Consider the following 23,588-nt stretch of genomic DNA (forward strand, 5'->3'; position numbering starts at 1 on the left):
GCAAAACCAATATTCCCACTGTTATTACTGCTTGCTGTGCGCTCCACAATATCTGTGAGAGTAAGGGGGAGATGTTTATGGCGGGGTGGGAAGTTGAAGCAAATCGTCTGGCCGCTGATTATGTGCAGCCAGACACCAGGGGGTTAGAAGACCACAGCAGGGCGCGCTGCGCATCAGAGAAGCTTTGAAAACCAGTTTCATGGCTGACCAGGCTACGGTGTGACAGTTCTGTTTGTTTCTCCTTGACGAAAACCCACCCCCTTGGTTCACTCTACTTCCCTGTAAGCCAGCCGCCCTCCCCTCCCCCCTTGCACTGCTTGCAGAGGCAATAAAGTCATTGTTGTTTCAAATTCATGCATTCTTTATTCATTTGTCACACAAATAGGGGGATAACTGCCAAGGTAGCCCAGGAGGGGTGGGGGAGGAGGGAAGCACTGGGTGGGGTGGTGGAGGAGGGGAGGAGGGAAGGACAAGGCCACACTGCACTTCAAAACTTATTGAATGCCAGCCTTCTGTTGCTTGGGCAGTCCTCTGGGGTGGAGGCCCCTCCCACCCTCCGCATTCTTGGGCATCTGGGTGAGGAGACTATGGAACTTGGGGAGAATCATAGAATCATAGAACCATAGAATATCAGGGTTGGAAGGGACCCCTGAAGGTCATCTAGTCCAACCCCCTGCTCGAAGCAGGACCAATTCCCAGTTAAATCATCCCAGCCAGGGCTTTGTCAAGCCTGACCTTAAAAACTTCTAAGGAAGGAGATTCCACCACCTCCCTAGGCAACGCATTCCAGTGTTTCACCACCCTCTTAGTGAAAAAGTTTTTCCTAATATCCAATCTAAACCTCCCCCACTGCAACTTGAGGCCATTACTCCTCGTTCTGTCATCTGCTACCATTGAGAACAGTCTAGAGCCATCCTCTTTGGAACCCCCTTTCAGGTAGTTGAAAGCAGCTATCAAATCCCCCCTCATTCTTCTCTTCTGCAGGCTAAACAATCCCAGCTCCCTCAGCCTCTCCTCATAAGTCATGTGTTCTAGACCCCTAATCATTTTTGTTGCCCTTCGCTGGACTCTCTCCAATTTATCCACATCCTTCTTGTAGTGTGGGGCCCAAAACTGGACACAGTACTCCAGATGAGGCCTCACCAATGTCGAATAGAGGGGGACGATCACGTCCCTCGATCTGCTCGCTATGCCCCTACGTATACATCCCAAAATGCCATTGGCCTTCTTGGCAACAAGGGCACACTGCTGACTCATATCCAGCTTCTCGTCCACTGTCACCCCTAGGTCCTTTTCCGCAGAACTGCTGCCTAGCCATTCGGTCCCTAGTCTGTAGCGGTGCATTGGATTCTTCCGTCCTAAGTGCAGGACCCTGCACTTATCCTCATTGAACCTCATCAGATTTCTTTTGGCCCAATCCTCCAATTTGTCTAGGTCCTTCTGTATCCTATCCCTCCCCTCCAGCGTATCTACCACTCCTCCCAGTTTAGTATCATCCGCAAATTTGCTGAGAGTGCAATCCACACCATCCTCCAGATCATTTATGAAGATATTGAACAAAACCGGCCCCAGGACAGACCCCTGGGGCACTCCACTTGACACCAGCTGCCAACTAGACATGGAGCCATTGATCACTACCCGTTGAGCCCGACAATCTAGCCAGCTTTCTACCCACCCTATAGTGCATTCATCCAGCCCATACTTCCTTAACTTGCTGACAAGAATACTGTGGGAGACCGTGTCAAAAGCTTTGCTAAAGTCAAGAAACAATACATCCACTGCTTTCCCTTCATCCACAGAACCAGTAATCTCATGATAAAAGGCGATTAGATTAGTCAGGCATGACCTTCCCTTGGTGAATCCATGCTGGCTGTTCCTGATCACTTTCCTCTCATGCAAGTACTTCAAGATTGATTCTTTGAGGACCTGCTCCATGATTTTTCCAGGGACTGAGGTGAGGCTGACTGGCCTGTAGTTCCCAGGATCCTCCTTCTTCCCTTTTTTAAAGATTGGCACTACATTAGCCTTTTTCCAGTCATCCGGGACTTCCCCGGTTCGCCACGAGTTTTCAAAGATAATGGCCAATGGCTCTGCAATCACAGCCGCCAATTCCTTCAGCACTCTCGGATGCAACTCGTCCGGCCCCATGGACTTGTGCACGTCCAGCTTTTCTAAATAGTCCCTAACCACCTCTATCTCCACAGAAGGCTGGCCATCTCTTCCCCATGTTGTGGTGCCCAGCGCAGCAGTCTGGGAGCTGACCTTGTTAGTGAAAACAGAGGCAAAAAAAGCATTGAGTACATTAGCTTTTTCCACATCCTCTGTCACCGTAGACACACACGCGTACGTGTGTTTTCGGTCACAGCCCCCGTAGACGCACACGCGCACGTGTGTCTTCAGGCACAGCCCCCGTAGACGCACACGCGCACGTGTGTCTTCAGGCACAGCCCCCGTAGACGCACACGCGCACATGTGTCTTCAGGCACAGCCCCCATAGACGCACACGCGTACGTGTGTTTTCGGTCACAGCCCCCGTAGACGCACACGCGCACGTGTGTCTTCAGGCACAGCCCCCGTAGATGCACACGCGCACGTGTGTTTTCGGTCACAGCCCCTGTAGACGCACACGCGCACGTGTGTTTTCGGTCACAGCCCCTGTAGACGCACACGCGCACGTGTGTTTTCGGTCACAGCCCCTGTAGACGCACACGCGCACGTGTGTCTTCCGGCACAGCCCCCGTAGACGCACACGCGCACATGTGTCTTCAGGCACAGCCCCCGTAGACGCACACGTGCACGTGTGTCTTCAGGCACAGCCCCCGTAGACGCACACGCGCACGTGTGTCTTCGGGCACAGCCCCCATAGATGCACACACGCACATGTGTCTTCAGGCACAGCCCCCGTAGACGCACACGCGCACGTGTGTTTTCGGTCACAGCCCCCGTAGACGCACACGCGCACGTGTGTCTTCAGGCACAGCCCCCGTAGACGCACACGCGCACATGTGTCTTCAGGCACAGCCCCCGTAGACGCACACGCGCACGTGTGTTTTCAGGCACAGCCCCCGTAGACGCACACGCGCACATGTGTCTTCAGGCACAGCCCCCGTAGACGCACACGCGCACGTGTGTCTTCAGGCACAGCCCCCGTAGACGCACACGCGCACGTGTGTTTTCGGTCACAGCCCCCGTAGACGCACACGCGCACGTGTGTCTTCCGGCACAGCCCCCATAGATGCACACGCGTACGTGTGTTTTCGGTCACAGCCCCTGTAGACGCACACGCGCACGTGTGTTTTCGGTCACAGCCCCTGTAGACGCACACGCGCACGTGTGTCTTCCGGCACAGCCCCCGTAGACGCACACGTGCACGTGTGTCTTCAGGCACAGCCCCCGTAGACACACACGCGCACGTGTGTCTTCAGGCACAGCCCCCGTAGACGCACACGTGCACGTGTGTCTTCAGGCACAGCCCCCGTAGACGCACACGCGCACGTGTGTCTTCGGGCACAGCCCCCATAGATGCACACACGCACATGTGTCTTCAGGCACAGCCCCCGTAGACGCACACGCGCACGTGTGTTTTCGGTCACAGCCCCCGTAGACGCACACGCGCACGTGTGTTTTCAGGCACAGCCCCCGTAGACGCACACGCGCACATGTGTCTTCAGGCACAGCCCCCGTAGACGCACACGCGCACGTGTGTCTTCAGGCACAGCCCCCGTAGACGCACACGCGCACGTGTGTTTTCGGTCACAGCCCCCGTAGACGCACACGCGCACGTGTGTCTTCCGGCACAGCCCCCATAGATGCACACGCGTACGTGTGTTTTCGGTCACAGCCCCTGTAGACGCACACGCGCACGTGTGTTTTCGGTCACAGCCCCTGTAGACGCACACGCGCACGTGTGTCTTCCGGCACAGCCCCCGTAGACGCACACGTGCACGTGTGTCTTCAGGCACAGCCCCCGTAGACACACACGCGCACGTGTGTCTTCAGGCACAGCCCCCGTAGACGCACACGTGCACGTGTGTCTTCAGGCACAGCCCCCGTAGACGCACACGCGCACGTGTGTCTTCGGGCACAGCCCCCATAGATGCACACACGCACATGTGTCTTCAGGCACAGCCCCCGTAGACGCACACGCGCACGTGTGTTTTCGGTCACAGCCCCCGTAGACGCACACGCGCACGTGTGTCTTCAGGCACAGCCCCCGTAGACGCACACGCGCACGTGTGTCTTCAGGCACAGCCCCCGTAGACGCACACGCGCACATGTGTCTTCAGGCACAGCCCCCGTAGACGCACACGCGCACGTGTGTCTTCAGGCACAGCCCCCATAGACGCACACGCGCACATGTGTTTTCGGTCACAGCCCCTGTAGACGCACACGCGCACGTGTGTCTTCAGGCACAGCCCCCGTAGACGCACACGCGCACGTGTGTTTTCGGTCACAGCCCCCGTAGACGCACACGCGCACGTGTGTCTTCAGGCACAGCCCCCGTAGACGCACACGCGCACGTGTGTCTTCGGGCACAGCCCCCATAGATGCACACACGCACATGTGTCTTCAGGCACAGCCCCCGTAGACGCACACGCGCACGTGTGTTTTCGGTCACAGCCCCCGTAGACGCACACGCGCACGTGTGTCTTCGGGCACAGCCCCCGTAGACGCACACGCGCACGTGTGTCTTCGGTCACAGCCCCCGTAGACGCACACGCGCACATGTGTCTTCAGGCACAGCCCCCGTAGACACACACGCGCACGTGTGTTTTCGGTCACAGCCCCCGTAGACGCACACGCGCACGTGTGTCTTCAGGCACAGCCCCCGTAGACACACACGCGCACGTGTGTTTTCGGTCACAGCCCCCGTAGACGCACACGCGCACGTGTGTCTTCAGGCACAGCCCCCGTAGACGCACACGCGCACGTGTGTTTTCGGTCACAGCCCCGGAGACGCACACGCGCACGTGTGTCTTCAGGCACAGCCCCCGTAGACGCACACGCGCACGTGTGTTTTCGGTCACAGCCCCCGTAGACGCACACGCGCACGTGTGTCTTCAGGCACAGCCCCCGTAGACGCACACGCGCACGTGTGTTTTCGGTCACAGCCCCTGTAGACGCACACGCGCACGTGTGTCTTCAGGCACAGCCCCCGTAGACGCACACGCGCACGTGTGTTTTCGGTCACAGCCCCCGTAGACGCACACGCGCACGTGTGTTTTCGGTCACAGCCCCCGTAGACGCACACGCGCACGTGTGTTTTCGGTCACAGCCCCCATAGATGCACACGCGCACGTGTGTCTTCAGGCACAGCCCCCGTAGATGCACACGCGCACGTGTGTCTTCAGGCACAGCCCCCGTAGACGCACACGCGCACGTGTGTTTTCGGTCACAGCCCCCGTAGACACACATGCGCACGTGTGTTTTCGGTCACAGCCCCCGTAGACGCACACGCGCACGTGTGTCTTCAGGCACAGCCCAGGTAGACGCACATGCGCACGTGTGTCTTCGGGCACAGCCCCCATAGATGCACACGCGCACATGTGTCTTCAGGCACAGCCCCCGTAGACACACACGCGCACGTGTGTTTTCTGTCACAGCCCCCGTAGACGCACACGCGCACGTGTGTTTTCGGTCACAGCCCCCGTAGACGCACACGAGCACGTGTGTCTTCAGGCACAGCCCCCGTAGACGCACACGCGCACGTGTGTCTTCAGGCACAGCCCCCGTAGACGCACACGCGCACGTGTGTCTTCAGGCACAGCCCCCGTAGACACACATGCGCACGTGTGTCTTCAGGCACAGCCCCCGTAGACGCACATGCGCACGTGTGTTTTCGGTCACAGCCCCTGTAGACGCACACGCGCACGTGTGTCTTCAGGCACAGCCCCCGTAGACGCACACGCGCACGTGTGTCTTCAGGCACAGCCCCCGTAGACGCACACGCGCACGTGTGTCTTCAGGCACAGCCCCCGTAGACGCACACGCGCACGTGTGTCTTCAGGCACAGCCCCCGTAGACGCACACGCGCACGTGTGTCTTCAGGCACAGCCCCCGTAGACGCACACGCGCACGTGTGTCTTCAGGCACAGCCCCCGTAGACGCACACGCGCACGTGTGTCTTCAGGCACAGCCCCCGTAGACGGACACGCGCACGTGTGTTTTCGGTCACAGCCCCCGTAGACACACACGCGCACATGTGTCTTCAGGCACAGCCCCCGTAGATGCACACGCGCACGTGTGTTTTCGGTCACAGCCCCCGTAGACGCACACGCGCACGTGTGTTTTCGGTCACAGCACCCGTAGACGCACACGCGCACGTGTGTCTTCAGGCACAGCGCCCGTAGATGCACACGCACACGTGTGTCTTCAGGCACAGCCCCCGTAGACGCACACGCGCACATGTGTTTTCGGTCACAGCCCCTGTAGACGCACACGCGCACGTGTGTCTTCAGGCACAGCCCCCGTAGACGCACACGCGCACGTGTGTTTTCGGTCACAGCCCCCGTAGACGCACACGCGCACGTGTTTTTTCGGTCACAGCCCCCGTAGACGCACACGCACACGTGTGTCTTCAGGCACAGCCCCCGTAGATGCACACGCGCACGTGTGTCTTCAGGCACAGCCCCCGTAGACGCACACGCGCACGTGTGTTTTCGGTCACAGCCCCTGTAGACGCACACGCGCAAGTGTGTCTTCAGGCACAGCCCCCGTAGACGCACACGCGCACGTGTGTTTTCGGTCACAGCCCCTGTAGACGCACACGTGCACGTGTGTTTTCGGTCACAGCCCCCGTAGACGCAGACGCGCACGTGTGTCTTCAGGCACAGCCCCCGTAGACGCACACGCGCACGTGTGTTTTCGGTCACAGCCCCCGTAGACGCAGACGCGCACGTGTGTCTTCAGGCACAGCCCCCGTAGACGCACACGCGCACGTGTGTCTTCGGGCACAGCCCCCGTAGACGCACACGCGCACGTGTGTCTTCAGGCACAGCCCCCGTAGACGCACACGCGCACGTGTCTCTTCAGGCACAGCCCCCGTAGACGGACACGCGCAAGTGTGTTTTCGGTCACAGCCCCCGTGGACACACACGCGCACATGTGTCTTCAGGCACAGCCCCCGTAGATGCACACGCGCACGTGTGTTTTCGGTCACAGCCCCCGTAGACGCACACGCGCACGTGTGTTTTCGGTCACAGCCCCCGTAGACGCACACGCGCACGTGTGTCTTCAGGCACAGCGCCCGTAGATGCACACACACACGTGTGTCTTCAGGCACAGCCCCCGTAGACGCACACGCGCACATGTGTTTTCGGTCACAGCCCCTGTAGACGCACACGCGCACGTGTGTCTTCAGGCACAGCCCCCGTAGACGCACACGCGCACGTGTGTTTTCGGTCACAGCCCCCGTAGACGCACACGCGCACGTGTTTTTTCGGTCACAGCCCCCGTAGACGCACACGCACACGTGTGTCTTCAGGCACAGCCCCCGTAGATGCACACGCGCACGTGTGTCTTCAGGCACAGCCCCCGTAGACGCACACGCGCACGTGTGTTTTCGGTCACAGCCCCTGTAGACGCACACGCGCACGTGTGTCTTCGGGCACAGCCCCCGTAGACGCACACGCGCACGTGTGTTTTCGGTCACAGCCCCTGTAGACGCACACGCGCACGTGTGTCTTCAGGCACAGCCCCCGTAGACGCACACGCGCACGTGTGTTTTCGGTCACAGCCCCCATAGACGCAGACGCGCACGTGTGTCTTCAGGCACAGCCCCTGTAGACGCACACGCGCACGTGTGTTTTCGGTCACAGCCCCCGTAGACGCAGACGCGCACGTGTGTCTTCAGGCACAGCCCCCGTAGACGCACACGCGCACGTGTGTCTTCATGCACAGCCCCCGTAGACGCACACGCGCACGTGTGTCTTCAGGCACAGCCCCCGTAGACGCACACGCGCACGTGTGTCTTCAGGCACAGCCCCCGTAGACGCACACGCGCACGTGTGTCTTCAGGCACAGCCCCCGTAGACGCACACGCGCACGTGTGTTTTCGGTCACAGCCCCCGTAGACGCACACGCGCACGTGTGTTTTCGGTCACAGCCCCTGTAGACGCACACGCGCACGTGTGTCTTCAGGCACAGCCCCCGTAGACACACACGCGCACATGTGTCTTCAGGCACAGCCCCCGTAGACGCACACGCGCACGTGTGTCTTCAGGCACAGCCCCCGTAGACGCACACGCATACGTGTGTTTTCGGTTACAGCCTCTGTAGACGCACACGCGCACATGTGTCTTCAGGCACAGCCCCCGTAGACGCACACGCGCACGTGTGTTTTCGGTCACAGCCCCCGTAGACGCACACGCGCACGTGTGTCTTCGGGCACAGCCCCCGTAGACGCACACGCGCACGTGTGTTTTCGGTCACATCCCCTGTAGACGCACACGCGCACGTGTGTCTTCAGGCACAGCCCCCATAGATGCACACGCGCACGTGTGTCTTCAGGCACAGCCCCCGTAGACGCACACGCGCACGTGTGTTTTCGGTCACAGCCCCTGTAGACGCACACGCGCACGTGTGTCTTCAGGCACAGCCCCCGTAGACGCACACGCGCACGTGTGTCTTCGGGCACAGCCCCCGTAGACGCACACGCGCACGTGTGTCTTCAGGCACAGCCCCCGTAGACACACACGCGCACGTGTCTCTTCAGGCACAGCCCCCGTAGACGCACACGCGCACTTGTGTCTTCAGGCACAGCCCCCGTAGACACACACGCGCACGTGTGTCTTCAGGCACAGCCCCCGTAGACGCAGACGCGCACGTGTGTCTTCAGGCACAGCCCCCGTAGACGCACACGCGCACGTGTGTCTTCAGGCACAGCCCCCGTAGACACACACGCGCACGTGTCTCTTCAGGCACAGCCCCCGTAGACGCACACGCGCACTTGTGTCTTCAGGCACAGCCCCCGTAGACACACACGCGCACGTGTCTCTTCAGGCACAGCCCCCGTAGATGCACACGCGCACGTGTGTCTTCGGGCACAGCCCCCGTAGACGCACACGCGCACGTGTGTTTTCGGTCACAGCCCCTGTAGACGGACACGCGCACGTGTGTCTTCGGGCACAGCCCCTGTAGATGCACACAGAGACTTGGCTCTGTCTGTCTCATGCACACACAAGAGCTTCATGTGTACATGGACACAGGTCCCTGTGTTGCCCAGCTGCGTGGAAATGGGAGAGACGGGACTTGCTCTCTTTGGTGCCGCCTTTGAGTTTCTGGTGCTGCTCACTGTGCAGTGAAGTCCTGTTGCCCACAGGGCCGCCAGCATGTTTCCATTCATGGCCGTACCCTGCTGCATGTCTCTCCCCCGCCACCATGTGACTTGCATTAGCAGTTTTGCCTCATGTCTCTGAGCTGGCCAGCCAGGCTGCCTCTGAAAGGGCCATGAAGGGCCGGGCAGCAAAGCGTTCCCTTAGTGGCAGAGAGGGAGCAGCACAGCTGCGCCAGGAGCGTGTCTCTCCCTGCCAGGATCAGGCTGTAACTCATCTTCTCACAGCTTGTCCAGCTGCTCCTTAAAATAGATGCTCCTGGCTGTGCACAGGGCACAGAGCCCTGTCCTGTGACAGCTGCCCCAAGATTCCAGCAGCTTCAGAGCCCAGCACTGTCTGCTGGCAGAGCAGGCCCTGGCCATCGGCTGCTGTCTGGGCAGGAAGCAGCATCGCAGTGCTGCGCCTGAAAAGGCTTCTGAGCAAACCTGGAGGGAGCTAGCGCCCAGGGCAGGAGCCCCCCAGTGCATTGTGCTCAGGGCAGGTACCACGAGGCGGGGCAAGAGGGTGCTTGTACTGTCTGTTCCCAGTCCCCCCCACCGCTCCGGGGTAAAATTCAGGGGTAAGTGGCCATCAGTGAAACGGACTGAGTGTGACTAAGCACACTGCGCTGCACCCAGGCCAACACAATCCCTGTGGCACATGCTTGTCAGGAGGGAGCAGTGTTTGCAGCTGCGCTCCCCACAGGCTCCCCGGTCTGCTCAGACCTCTGACATCACCATCCTGCGAGTGCTGCAGCCTCTACGGGTCGGGTGGGCCCGGAGCCCCCTGCACATTCCTCCTCCCTGGCAGGCTCCCTCACCCCGCGGGCTCACCCACTCGTCTCTCTTTTCCCCTCACAGATAAGGCCCAGTGGCAGCTGGAGTACCCCTACTGCGGTGGGCAGATGCAGTCTCCCATCAATATTGACACCAATTCCACAATCTTCAGCCCTGAGCTGCAGCCTGTTGTGCTGGCAGGTTGCAACCTGGACCCCAGTGAGCAGCTCAGCCTAATGAACAACGGACACACAGGTCAGTGGCGGGGCTGAGTCGTGTGTGCTGGGCTCACAGGGCATGGAACTTGCTTCACAGGGTGCTCAGACGAGACGGGATATTTTGAGACATTTCCCATAGATTAGTCCTGGCCTCTTCCAGCAGGGGGCGCTGTGTGAAGTGGGGCAGGAGCACTCACTGTGGGACTCACAGCTACTCCAGCCCCAGCCTCTCCCAACAGGGGGCACCCTAAGGCGTGGCGCAGGGCACTGGCTGTGGGGGGAGCTCCCAGCTGCCCCAGCCTTTCCCAGCAGGAGGAACTGCAGGGAGTGGGGCAGGAGTGCTGGCTGTTGGGGGAGCTTAGGGCTGCCAGGTGTCCGATTGTTGACGGGAACGCCTGGTCGAAAAGGGACCTTGGTGGCTCTGGTCAGCACCACCAAGTGGGCCATTGAAAGTCCAGTTAGCGGTGCTGCTGGGCTAAAGCAGGCTCGACCCTACCTCTCCTGGCACCACGCTGGGCCCCAGAAGCAGCCAGCAGGTCCAGCTCCTAGGCAGGGGGGCCATAGGGCTCCACGCGCTGCCCCTGCCCCGAGAACCGGCTCCGCACTCCCATTGGCTGGAAACCACGGCCAGTGGGAGCTGGGGGAGTGGTGCCTGCGGGCGAGAGCAGTGAGTGGAGCCTCCTGCCTAGGAGCCGGACCTGCTGGCCACTTCTGGGGTGCAGCACGGTGCCAGGACAGGCAGGGAGCCTGCTGACTCACACCGCGCCACTGACCAGGAGCCGCCGGAGGTAAGCCCTGAGCCTCAGCCCTGAGCCCCAAACCCCTGCCCCAGCCCTGATCCCCCTCCTGCACCCCAAACCACTCATCCCTGACCCCACCCCAGACCCGCAACCCCAGCCAGAGCCCGTCACCCCCTCCCACACCCCAACCCCCTGCCCCAGCCCAGTGAAAGTGAGTGAGGATGTGGGAGAGCGAGCCACTGAGGGAAGGGGAATGTAGTGAGTGTGGGGGCAGGGCCTCGGGGAAGGGGCGGGACAGGGGGCAGGGCCTTGGGGCAGGGGTGGGGCTAGGGTGTTCAGTTTTGTGCAATTAGGAAGTTGGCAACCCTGGGGGAGCTTTCAGCTACTTCAGTCCCAGCCTCACCCAGCAGAGGCGCTGTGGGGAGCAGGGGGGCAGGAGCGCTGGCTGTGGGGGGAGCTCCCGGCTACTCCAGCCTGGTCTCTCCCAGCAGAGGGGACGTTGTGGGGAGCAGGAGGGCAGGAGCGCTGGCAGTGGGGGGAGCTCCCGGCTACTCCAGCCTGGTCTGTCCCAGCAGAGGGGACGCTGTGGGGAGCAGGGGGGCAGGAGCGCTGGCTGTGGGGGAGCTCCCGGCTACTCCAGCCTGGTCAGTCCCAGCAGAGGGGACGCTGTGGGGAGCAGGGGGCAGGAGCGCTGGCTGTGGGGGGAGCTCCTGGCTACTCCAGCCTGGTCTGTCCCAGCAGAGGGGACGCTGTGGGGAGCAGGGGGGCAGGAGCGCTGGCTGTGGGGGGAGCTCCTGGTTTTACAGTTCCAGTCTCCCGCAGCAGGCCCCACTGGGGTGCCAGGTCTGGGTAAGCTCTGGGCTCACTGTTCTGCCCCTCCCAGTGAAGGTTCCCTGACTGTCCTAGAGTTTCATAGATTCCTGGATTCCAAGGCCAGAAGGGACCATCAGATCCCTAGTCTGACCTGCTCTGTAGCACACGCCCTTGAATCCAACCACAGTCCCCTGCACTGAGCCCCAGAACTTGTTTGGCTAAAGCAGCTTCCAGAAAGGCAGCCAGGCTTGAAGATGTCAAAGAGTCGGGGAGTCCAGCACTGCCTCTGGCAGTGTGCGCCAGGTGTTAATCACGTAAAAACATTCTTCCAAATTTGTGCCTGATTTCTCATTTGAATTCATGTGGTTTCAGCTCCCAGCCATAGGTTCTTGTTCTGCCTTTCTCTGCTCGAGTAAAGAGCCCTTGGAACCTGTTATTTTCTTCCCAGGAAGGTACTTAGGGCTAAGGTACTTAGGTAAATAAGGGTTTGTGTACATGGGGACACACAGGAAAATTAATCTGAATTAGCCAAAGGTATGAATTTAAAGTGGATTAGTTAAACTGTCTTGAACTCCTGTGTGGATGCTCTTATTCAGAATTCTAGTGGCCTTTTTTCAGTTTTGTTTAGTTCACTTTAATTCTGATTCAGAGTGTCCACATAGGGGTTTAATATGATTTAACTAATCCACTTTAAACGTTAGTTTCCTGAATGTTCCTGTGTTGTAGACAAACTCTACACCATAATCAAGTCACCTCTCAATCTCCTTTTTGATTAAACAGATGGAGGTCTCTCACTAGGAGACATTTTCTGTAGCACTCAACTCATTTTTATAGATCTTTTCTTCACCCTCTCTAATTTTTAAACGTGGACCCCAGAGCTGGGCGCAAGTTCCAGTATCGGCCTCACCAATGCCTTATACAGGGATAAAAGCACCTGCCTGCTCCTCTGCTATCCCCTATTTACACCCCCAAGGATCTCATTAGCCCCTTGTGCCGCAGAGTTGCACTGGGAGCTCCCGTTGCATTGCTGGTGCACTGTAACCCCTAAATCCTCTTCTGAGTTGCTGCTCCCCAGGACTGTACGTGCTGTAGCCCCCGTCTGTAAGTGCAGCCTGGATTCCTTGTTCTTACATGGAGAACTTGGCATTTGGCTGCATTAAAGCACATTTTGTTGGAATGGGCCCAGCTTACCAAGTGATCCAGATTGGTCTGTGTGGCTGCCCTGTTCTCATCCTTATTGCTCTGCCGATCTTTGTGGCATCAGCAGTGACTTACTGCCAGAGCATTAGTGAAACCGTTGAATAGTGTCAGGCCTTGAACTGATCCCTGCAGAACCTCACTATAGACTCCCCTGATCAGTGAGGATTCCCCATTGGCAGCTGTTTTTTGAGAGCTGTTGGTTAGCTGGGGCATAATCCATTTAACGTGTGCTCTGTTTCTGCTGTATAGTGCTACGGTTTTAACTGCGTGTTGCACTGTACTGAGTCTCAGTGTGTTACATCTCTACCCTTCCCTCTCTCAACCAAACTCCTAACTGCATCAAAGAATGCAATCAGTTTGTTTGCCAAGACATGGTTTCCGTTACACCACATTGACTATTTTCGATAACACACATCTCCGCCTGGTGCCAGCGCATGGATCAGAGCCCACCTCCGACTCCTCTCCCGCTTCACTCCCTCTCTCCTGCAGTTGTCCTTCAGCTGCCAGGCTCTCTGACTATTGCCAGCGGCTACCCCCAGGAGCACAGAGCAATGCAGCTGCACCTGCACTGGGGCTCCCCGGCAGGGCCGGGCTCAGAACACACCGTGGACGGACGCCGCTATGATGGGGAGGTAAAGATCCGTCGTGGACCTTCCCCTCTTGCCTGCTGCTCCCCGGGTGTGCCTCAGTTACTGGCGATGATCACATCAGTCCCACCCGCTCCAGCTGTCTGCACAGGGTGAGGGCTAGGGCCCTGAGGCGGTTGTGGCACCCCCAGGTCACTGGCTGCCCTTTGTCCACACTGCAGCTCCGTTGGCGGGGAGTTGCCACCCCTGCCCTCTGTGGAGTGCTCCGACCACGATCTCCGCTCTTGACTCAGACCCTCTCAGGGCACAGGTCAAGTGCCCAGTGCCAGCAACCCAGAGGGAGGAATCCTGCGCTCCGGGCTGAGCAACTGAAATCAAAGCAGAGTTTATGACACAGCCTGAAACATGGAAGCAGAGGGGAAGTGAGGCATGGAAGGGACATTGTGCCAGCAGGGTGGGGGTGGGGAGAGAATAGCTTGGAGCCAGGCACCCGGTGCACAGCGCAGGGACAGACCCACACGGGGAGCACTCACTCTGCGTACAGGATAAACAATCCATACTGCTCTGCAGCCAGACTGCCCTGGCACTAACCAGGTGCTCGGGCCACAGGGAGCCCACCCCCACCTAAGTCCAGGGCCCATCGCAGCCCCCTTTAAAATTGCCCGAGAATGTGCCTGGGGGGCACAAACTATCCCAGGGGACCCAGGCCCTAAGGAGGGGTCAACGCAGAGCTCCCAGTGCAGACTGCCCTGTGCTGGAGGATGATTCATCTTTTCCCCAGAACTCTGGCCCGCTTCTTGGCATGTGAGGGCCGTGATATTCTCTGGGCCTGGGAGTGGGGACAGCTCGCTGTGCCCTCGTCCTTGGCACCAGCCCAGAGCTGTGTGGTCACAGAGATCCTGGGGCTGTTTGCCGCCTGGGTCTGGTTCCTAACTTGTTCTACCCTCCCTCCCCCATTGCTGTTCACACGGAGCCGCCAGGGCCCAGTGCATCAGGGAGGACAGGAGTTGGAGCTGGCTGCCAGCATGCTGCTGTCCCAGCGAGAGGGGCACCAGGGAGACGACCTTGAGCCCTGCCCCATGTGCAGAAAATGGGGGAGGCTGGTGGCAGGGTGGGCTCTTGGGGCAGCAGGGGCTGGCAGCAGCAGCAGTATGCTCAGGTCACCGTAAATGGTTTGGGGAGCTTGCCTGGTGCCAAGTGGGGGGCTCTGGCCAGGTGACCAAGCCCCAGGCGCTGCTAATGGAGAGGCCCTAGTGCTGGGGCTGGCCACACCTGGTTGGGTCACCCTGGGACCAGTGCAGGTCTGGGTGGTCCAGCACTCATCCATGGCACAATGGAGCCTCAGGGGGTTCTGTGCTTTGATTCCAGATCCATATGGTTTATTACAACCCCAGCTATGAGAGCATCAAAGAGGCAATGAGGCAGCCCGGTGGCCTAGCAGTGCTGGCAGCTTTCCTGCAGGTGATGCCAATGGGGGCAGTCACTGGGAAGGTGGGGTGGGGGCAGTGCCAGGCAGGGATGTTCTGATCTCTGGGCTGGGCGTGGCAGGGTAGGCGAGGACTGAGGCAATTCTGGGGTGGAGGGGAATAGGGGCAGTGGAGGGCAGGGGCTCTCCAGGAGGGAGGAATGCCCTGTCAACTGGGCCATGCCAGTGCGGAGATGGGACATGTCCCGATCACCAGGCCATGCTGGTGGTGGGAGGCAGAATGTGCTCTGCACACTGGTCCAGGTGAGGTTAGGGGATGCCCTAATCGCTGGTCAGTGGTAGGGTTCATGCTTTGATCCTGGTCAGGGGGTGGAAGGGCCGTGCTGGGGGATGCCCTGACCCCAGCCAAGTCAGTCAGGGAGGTCACAGGTCGATCCTCTGCCTGTGAGAGTGATATTAGTCCCAGGTTCGGAGCAATGCTCCCTGCTGTGACCCAGCTGCGGGGGCTCAATAGGCAGGAGACTTGCCCTTCCTGGTGCCTGTGCTCTCACACCTGCTGAGTCTGTGCGTTACAGGTTGGGCCGGAGGACAACGTGCACTATCAGCCTCTGCTTGAGCAGCTGGATGAGATCCAAGAGGAAGGTAAAGCCTTTGCGTGCCTAATGCCCACCATGGGGACAGCCCGGGGCAGCGAGTGAGCTGCTGCTGCATGGAGAGGCTTGTGCATGCCAGACAGACAGAGGCAGGCAGCTCCTGTGAGACAGACAGACAATGAGTGGCCCGCTCAGCAAAGGCCTTTCAGGGATTCTCGCTCAGCATTTGCATACCTGTCTCATCCCTTGGGATTCTCCGGGCTCCCACTCTGCACCTGTCCCAATGACATGACTTCCCTGGTGCCTTAGGCTTGTCCATCCAGGGCTTGTGCAGACTGGCTGTGCCTGTCCAGTACATTGTGCTTCTGCAGCGAAACCAGGGGGCAGTTCCCATGCAGCAGAGCAGTCACCGCTCACCGTCTCTGGGGGTGGCTCCTGGGGACGTGCTGACCAGGATCTTGCTGTCCTGATTCAGATCCCCAGGGGCCTGTGCAGTTCTTGATTGTTGCTGTGCTCTAGTCCGTGGAGCTGTGCTGCTCTAGATCGTGCTGTCTCTCTATTCTAGAGCATGGCGACATGCTGCTCTAGAGCACCGGCAGTATTTTTTCCCTTCTAGGCAAGGAAACGGCAGTGGCTGGGTTCAATATTGAAGGGTTGCTGCCCACCAACCTAGGCCACTATTACCGCTACAGTGGCTCTCTGACCACCCCTCCCTGCTACCAGACGGTGAACTGGACTGTCTTCAACCAGACGGTGTTGCTGTCCAAGGAGCAGGTCCGTCCGGGGGGTGAGGGCCTGCCTGTTCTCCTCTTGGGCGTGGGTGGGGCTGCCCGCAGGTGGCTCTGCCATGCCTGTCACACTAGGAGCTGCGAGCCAGCACCAGCAACGGTGGGGGTGGCCCGTAGGCAACCGGAGACCACCTGAAGCCAGCCCCCCTTGCACCAGGGCACTGAGTGCTGAATCCTGGCTGCGTTCATGAGGCTCCCAGGGGCGGCTTAGTGACTCCGTTCAACCCTCCCTCTCCAGATCTCGCTGCTGGAGACCACGCTGCAGGGAGACGATGACAAGGATCTGCAGAACAACTTCCGGCTAACCCAGAGCCTGCACGGACGGAAAGTCCTGGCGAGTTTCCAGGCAGCCCTCAGCCCGAGGCGGGTCCCGCTTCCTGGTAAGGAGCCGTGGGATGTGGCTGGCCGGTTCTCTCCTGCATGCCACCTTGACACAGACAAGCCTGGCAGAGCAGAGCAGAATCAGGATGCTGGTGTCCCAGGAAGGAATAGCTAACGTAAGCTAGTATCAGTGAGCGCTGGGCCCACAACAATGCAAGGGGCTCTTGGGGAGAGGCAGCTTGGTCTCCAGAGCCCACTCTGTCCTGGCCTCACAGCTGACATGCCAGCAGGGCACAAAAGGAATGTGTCTGAACAAATAGTCACAGCAAGTTGTTTGCAGTTTTCGCCAGCTCACTTTGGGACCCAGGTGTTTGGGTGCTTCTCTGTGTGTCCCCAGCCCTGCTAGCCAAAGCCAGGCAGGAGCTGCAGGGGAGCCGGGCTCTTTGAAATCCCAGAACACACCCTCCAGGGGTATTTTGTTCCTCCCACTTCTGGGCCTGGCTATGCCTCTGCCCCACTTCTGAAAGAGCTTGGTCAGTTCAGCTTCTTTGAACCCTTCCCTGGAACACCCCTTCCCCAGCTTAGGTGCTTGTTGAGCTTCCTGACCCATCAGTGGTCTAGGAAAGCCGCAGTCTCACTGCCCCACTTCTGAAGCACTCAACGACTGAGGCTGGGCCAAGCAAGTGGGCCGAGCCCCGGCATGCCTCTGTGTCTCACCCACAGACAAAGCCACCCTGTGCAGGATACAGCTGGTGTGTACCAGGCGATAACAGATCCATTAACAGCCTGTGATACCGCATTGGGTAAACATTTGCCTGGCGGAGCCCCATCATGTGTCCCAAAGTCCTAGTGTTTTGGGCCCAGTTTCAGTTACTGCCTGTAGAGCAGACGATTAACCCACCACCAAGCCGCGTGTGCTGGTGGACGTGCCGGAGCCCTGGCACAGTGAGGGCGGCGGAGGCCTTGGAAATTGCAGTCACTGAGCTCGCCCTTACAGCACATGTCATGCAGGTGAGGGTGGGTTTCAAGGAGAGACAGTGCAGGCGCCCTAGAAAGAGGGGTCACATGCTGTGGGCTCAGCAAGCCCTGGGGATGTCAATCCTGCTGCTGCCCAGCGTGAAGGAGGAACCAGACTCGCTGGAGAAGAACATGTCCCTGACTCTGCCCCACAGGCTCCTTGATGTATCTGCACAGACGTAACACGGCTCCCTGAAGCAGTGAGGAGAGGCAGGTCTGGGTGTCCCACCTCCACAGGGGGATATGATCCCCTCTGTCACGTGGGGGAGCACAAAACCATCAGTGGGCTCTGGCCAGAGCTGCTGCCCCAAACCAGGACGAGCTGAGCCCTTCTCTAACCCCTTAGCTGGGGCTGCTCTCCCACACAGCAGCCTGGGTGCCCCAGGGAGACAGTGTGATTGTTCCAGGACAGCAGGAGGGGACAGGGTGACACGCTAACGAGCTGTTCTTCCTCTACCATCCCAAACATTACCGCTTAAAACAGGCTCTGGAGGGAACGGAGGCTGGGACTCGCAGCCTCACAGGGAGTGGGGCAGAGGAGGGGACTGTAGCACTATGAAGGGGCTGGCACTATGATGGGCCACAGTGCCTCCTTGCCTGCAGTGACCATGGTCTGGCAAGAGCCTCTGCCTTTGGGCAGATGTGGGAAAGGAAATGGGCTGCAGGCCAGGCTGGGGCTGAGCTGCCTCCGGCTGCACGTGAGACCAGGCAACTCGGTGGTGGCACTGAGCATGTCGGCCGTACCAGGAGGCCCCGGCGCTGCACATTGTAAGGGCGGGGCTGGCAAGAGCTGCCCCAGCCTTGGCTCCTGGCGTCTGCCCGCCCCTTTCCCAGCCAGGCTTTGAGTACCCGGGGCACAGTGCGAGTGATTCGTCTATCACACCCTGGTCAGAGCTTGGCTGCTGCCTTGGGGAATGGCAGAGGACCCTGCAGCTCTGTCCCTGCTAGGTGCTTGCTGGAGTGGGGCGGGGGGGGCTGTCTCTCACGGCCACACCAGCTCCCTCTGTAAGTGCCCTGGTTGAGGGGGCTCGAAGGGCCCCTTGTGATGGTGTCTTGGGGGGGGGAGTGATGGTTAGCACAGGGCAGTGCGGGTGCCTCTGGGCTTGCTCTGCTCGCTTTGCTGTAGGCGCTGAACCTGCAGTGAGAGCTGAAGCCATTGGTAGCATGGCTGAGGGCCCATTTCCTGTGTGCCTCTTTACTTTCTGCTGGCTGGGCATCCGGGGTTCTGGCCCTCCTGGGGTGGTGCTCATGAGCTGTCACCCTGGTGCAGCATGCACCCACGGGCCAGGGCTCTGCTGGAACAGCTCAGATCCACTGACCCACTCTTGGGCCTCTATGGCTCCCAGAAGTTAAAGGTCCCTGGAGGTGGGGGAGGGAAGTGGCTAGGCCCAGCTAATGCGTCTCTGTTGTCTTTGGGGCAGGTGATGCAGCTCAGAGGGACAGATTTCCTCTGGCAAGTTCCTGGCCCACTGGCTGCTGGGTGGAGAGGTCCACAGGCTCAGTGGGAGGAGGCCCTCCCAGAGCAGCATCCTCTGACGCCGGCCAAGCCCGGCCATCTCTGTCAGGCTATAGCACGGCGTGGAACTTGGCTTGGGGTTGTGTATGCAGGAGGAAGGTGCCACTTGCTGCAGAGTTCAGGGCTTTCTTCGTGGCAGCCTGCAGTTCAGCAAGACTCCTCCAGCCAGGCTGGGCCCAGGTCCCTGATCTGAGCCAGACCCTGTCTCTGCTACCCAGGTGCTGTGGGCAGTGCCTAGGGCAGGGGTGGGCAAACTATGGCCCAGGGGCCACATCCGGCCCTTCAGATGTTTTAATCTGGCCCTCAAGCTCCTGCCAGGGAGCGGGGTTGGGAGCTTGCTCCCCACAGCTCCAGGAAGCAGGGGCATGTCCTCCCTCCGGCTCCTACACATAGGGACAGCTAGGGGACTCCACACACTGCCTCCGCCCCAAGCACCGCCCCTGCAGCTCCCATTAGTCAGCAAATGGGGCCAATGGAAGTTGCAGTGGCGGCGCCTGCAGGCAGGGCAGTGCGCAGAGCCGCCTGGCCGCGCCTCCACGTAGGAGCCAGAGGAGGACATGCCGCTGCTTCTGGGAGCTGCTTGAGGTAAGTGCCGCCCAAAGCCTGCACCCCTGACCCTCTCCCGCACCCCAACCCCCTGCCCCAGTCCGGAGCCCCCTTCTGCACCCTGAACTCCTCATTTCTGGCCCCACCTCAGAGTCCATACCCCCAGCTGGAGCCCTCACTCCCTCCTGCACCCCAACCCCCAATTTTGTGAGCATTAATGGCCCACCATAAAATTTCCATACCCAGATGTGGCCCTCAGGCCAAAAAGATTGCCCACCCCTGGCCTAGGGGCACACGGTCCCAAAGGAAGCCAAGTTCCTGGCAGGAAATCAGGTGTAACCCTTCTGCCTGTCAGAGTTGGCAGCAACAAGGGCCGGGTTCAGTATCTAGGGGTTCCATTCCAATAACACAATGCAAAACCGGCTCGAGCCCCCACGCAGTGACCTGGGACAAATATATATCAACCCCGCTGGGCGCCTCCCAGAGGCAATACTTCCCCTCTCACAAGCACATAGTCTGAGTGTAGCAAAAAGCCTTTTAATAACAGAGAGAAACAATGTGGCATTATGTTGGGGAAACATCACCAACAGGATTCATAACACAACCCACGAGCAAAACCCACCCCAAGCAAATTGGGGCATGCCCTTTCCCTTTGGTTCTTGAGTCCAGCAACCCCAAATCACCCAAAGTCCCAAAAGTCCAACGACGCAAAAGTCTCTGTCCCTGGTTAGAGCAGCCCCAGAGTTCAAAAGTTTATCTGCAGAGTTTTAACCTCCCAACTTGGGTGGAGATTGGGGGGGGTGGGGGTGTTAAGGGGCACCTTACGTGGTCTAACACTGATGGCCCCACCTCTCCATGGGGCTCCGCTCTGCCAGCCGCTCTGCTCTGCTCACCATCCCACAAACTGAACTGCTCCACCAGCAGCTCTGCCCACCGTGCTGCAAATGGCTCTACCAATATAGCTTCAGGCTCCCCCACTACTTAACACAACGCTCAGTGATTTCAGCTCTTTTGTGTTTTCAGCTTGTAGTAGGGGAGCCTCAGTGCTGGTGCACCATTAGCCCAAAGTGAGTGCAGCTCAGCAGCCTGTAACTAGACTCCTAATGGAATCAAAATTAGCTCTGACATTCCACAGTGGAGAGAGAAGGAAGTGCAATTAGCCTGTAAGGCCCTCCCCAGAGGGCCCATGCCACCAAGTATTAATACCTGTTCCCAGCCTCTCTCAATTCATAGAGTTTTGGAACCCATGTCCCTTGCCTAGCGAGTGCTACTTAAAAAGAAAAGGAGTACTTGTGGCACCTTAGAGACTAACCAATTTATTTGAGCATGAGCTTTCGTGAGCTACAGCTCACTTCATCGGATGCATACTGTGGAAAATACAGAAGATGTTTGTTTTTATACACACAAATCATGAAAAAATGGGTGTTTATCACTACAAAAGGTTTTCTCTCCCCCCACCCCACTCTCCTGTTGGTAATAGCTTATCTAAAGTGGTTTCAGAGTAACAGCCGTGTTAGTCTGTATTCGCAAAAAGAAAAGGAGTACTTGTGGCACCTTAGAGACTAACCAATTTATTTGAGCATGAGCTTTCGTGAGCTACAGCTCACTTCTGATGAAGTGAGCTGTAGCTCATGAAAGCTCATGCTCAAATAAATTGGTTAGTCTCTAAGGTGCCACAAGTACTCCTTTTCTTTTTATTTAAAGTGATCACTCTCCTTACAACGTGTATGATGATCAAGGTGGGCCATTTCCAGCACAAATCCAGGGTTTAACAAGAACGTCTGAGGAAGGGGGGCAATATGAATAAGAGGCTGCTTGGCAGCTCTCCAACACCACTTTCTACAAGCCATTACCCTCTGATCCCACTGAGAGTTACCAAAAGAAACTACAGCATTTGCTCAAGCAACTCCCTGAAAAAGCACAAGATCAAATCCGCACAGACACATCCCTGGAACCCCGACCTGGGATATTCTATCTACTACAGTTATTCTGAAACCTGTCAGAGTGCTACTTAGTTGATGGCGAGTCCCTCCATCATAACAAAAGGCCAAGTGCAGTTCCACTGTCCTTGATTCCCATAATCAGGGTAATAACAATTTATTCTTCCTGCCCCAATAACAGAGACACTGGGGATCCCACAGCTGCCAAAGTGACCATTTGGGCAGCTATGGCCTCATTCTAGGCGGGGTGGGTGTGCCTATGCAAATGAGATCAGCCCCTGAAGTTCTTTTCCGCAACTTAGAATCATAGAATATCAGGGTTGGAAGGCACCTCAGGAGGTCATCTAGCCCAAACCCCTGCTCAAAGCAGGACCAATCCCCAATTAAATCATCCCAGCCAGGGCTTTGTCAAGCCTGACCTTAAAAACTTCAAAGGAAGGAGATTCTACCACCTCCCTAGGTAATGCATTCCAGTGTTTCACCACCCTCCTAGTGAAAAAGTTTTTCCTAATATCCAACCTAAACCTCCCCCACTGCAACTTGAGACCATTACTCCTTGTCCTGTCCTCTTCTACCACTGAGAATAGTCTAGAACCATCCTCTTTGGAACCCCCTTTCAGGTAGTTGAAAGCAGCTATCAAATCCCCCCTCATTCTTCTCTTCTGCAGACTAAATAATCCCAGTTCCCCCAGCCTCTCCTCATAAGTCATGTGTTCCAGACCCCTAATCATTTTTGTTGCCCTCCGCTGGACTCTCTCCAATTTATCCACATCCTTCTTGTAGTGTGGGGCCCAAAACTGGACACAGTACTCCAGATGAGGCCTCACCAATGTCGAATAGAGGGGAACGATCACGTCCCTCGATCTGATGGCTATGCCCCTACACTTATACATCCCAAAATGCCATTGGCCTTCTTGGTAACAAGGGCACGCTGTTGACTCATATCCAGCTTCTCGTCCACTGTCACCCCTAGGTCCTTTTCCGCAGAACTGCTGCCGAGCCATTCGGTCCCTAGTCTGTAGTGGTGCATTGGGTTTTTCCATCCTAAGTGCAGGACCCTGCACTTATCCTTGTTGAACCTCAGATTTCTTTTGGCCCAATCCTCCAATTTGTCTAGGTCCCTCTGTATCCTATCCCTCCCCTCCAGCGTATCTACCACTCCTCCCAGTTTAGTGTCATCCGCAAACTTGCTGAGGGTGCAATCCACACCATCCTCCAGATCATTTATGAAGATATTGAACAAAACCGGCCCCAGGACCGACCCTTGGGGCACTCCACTTGATACCGGCTGCCAACTAGACATGGAGCCATTGATCACTTGCCACACCTCACCACCAGATGTCAGGGTGGAGCTCATCCAGACTCTGCTTACACCGGCAAAGCCGAGCCTAACAGAGACTTGTGCTGAACACACGGGGCACAGCAGTCAGAGCCCTGACTTTACCTGCCTGGCCCCTCATGCAGGGTCCTGCCCCATTAGTGAGGGCTTCGGGCTGGGGTGAGCATTCTAGAAAGAGCCCAAAGCTGCCTGCAGGGTGGTCCCAGGGGCAGGGATGGCATGGGCACAGGATTTGGAGTGTCCTTGCCGCAGGAGTTTGAATTCAGTGAGTCTCTGGGCTGCTTACGGGATGAGGGGGAGACTGTGAGGGTTCCTGGGACATTTTTGGATGCGGGTGCGGGGCCAGGGTTGGGCTGTTCCTGGCTTCGGTGCAGGCATTCCAGGGGAGTTGCTGGGTATACCTGGGCTGGGGGGATGGCTGAGGGGTGATCACAGGGGGTGCTGGGAGGCCCCTGGA

The 23,588-nt window shown here is 58.3% G+C and overlaps 1 protein-coding gene across 1 annotated transcript in view; it reads left to right on the forward strand.

Annotated features, from left to right (window-relative positions):
- The window catches only part of CA9 (carbonic anhydrase 9), a 61,326-nt gene that overhangs the window by 27,414 nt on the left and 10,324 nt on the right, over nt 1-23,588 (forward strand). The window contains exons 3-8 of the mRNA XM_077818065.1: nt 10,172-10,342; nt 13,548-13,690; nt 15,014-15,106; nt 15,647-15,713; nt 16,281-16,438; nt 16,691-16,832. Coding sequence (XP_077674191.1) covers nt 10,172-10,342; nt 13,548-13,690; nt 15,014-15,106; nt 15,647-15,713; nt 16,281-16,438; nt 16,691-16,832 — 774 coding nt within the window. The remainder of the gene's footprint in view (nt 1-10,171; nt 10,343-13,547; nt 13,691-15,013; nt 15,107-15,646; nt 15,714-16,280; nt 16,439-16,690; nt 16,833-23,588) is intronic.

This window comes from Eretmochelys imbricata, chromosome 5 (assembly GCF_965152235.1).
Source record: "Eretmochelys imbricata isolate rEreImb1 chromosome 5, rEreImb1.hap1, whole genome shotgun sequence".
NCBI classification, from domain to species: Eukaryota; Metazoa; Chordata; order Testudines; family Cheloniidae; genus Eretmochelys; species Eretmochelys imbricata.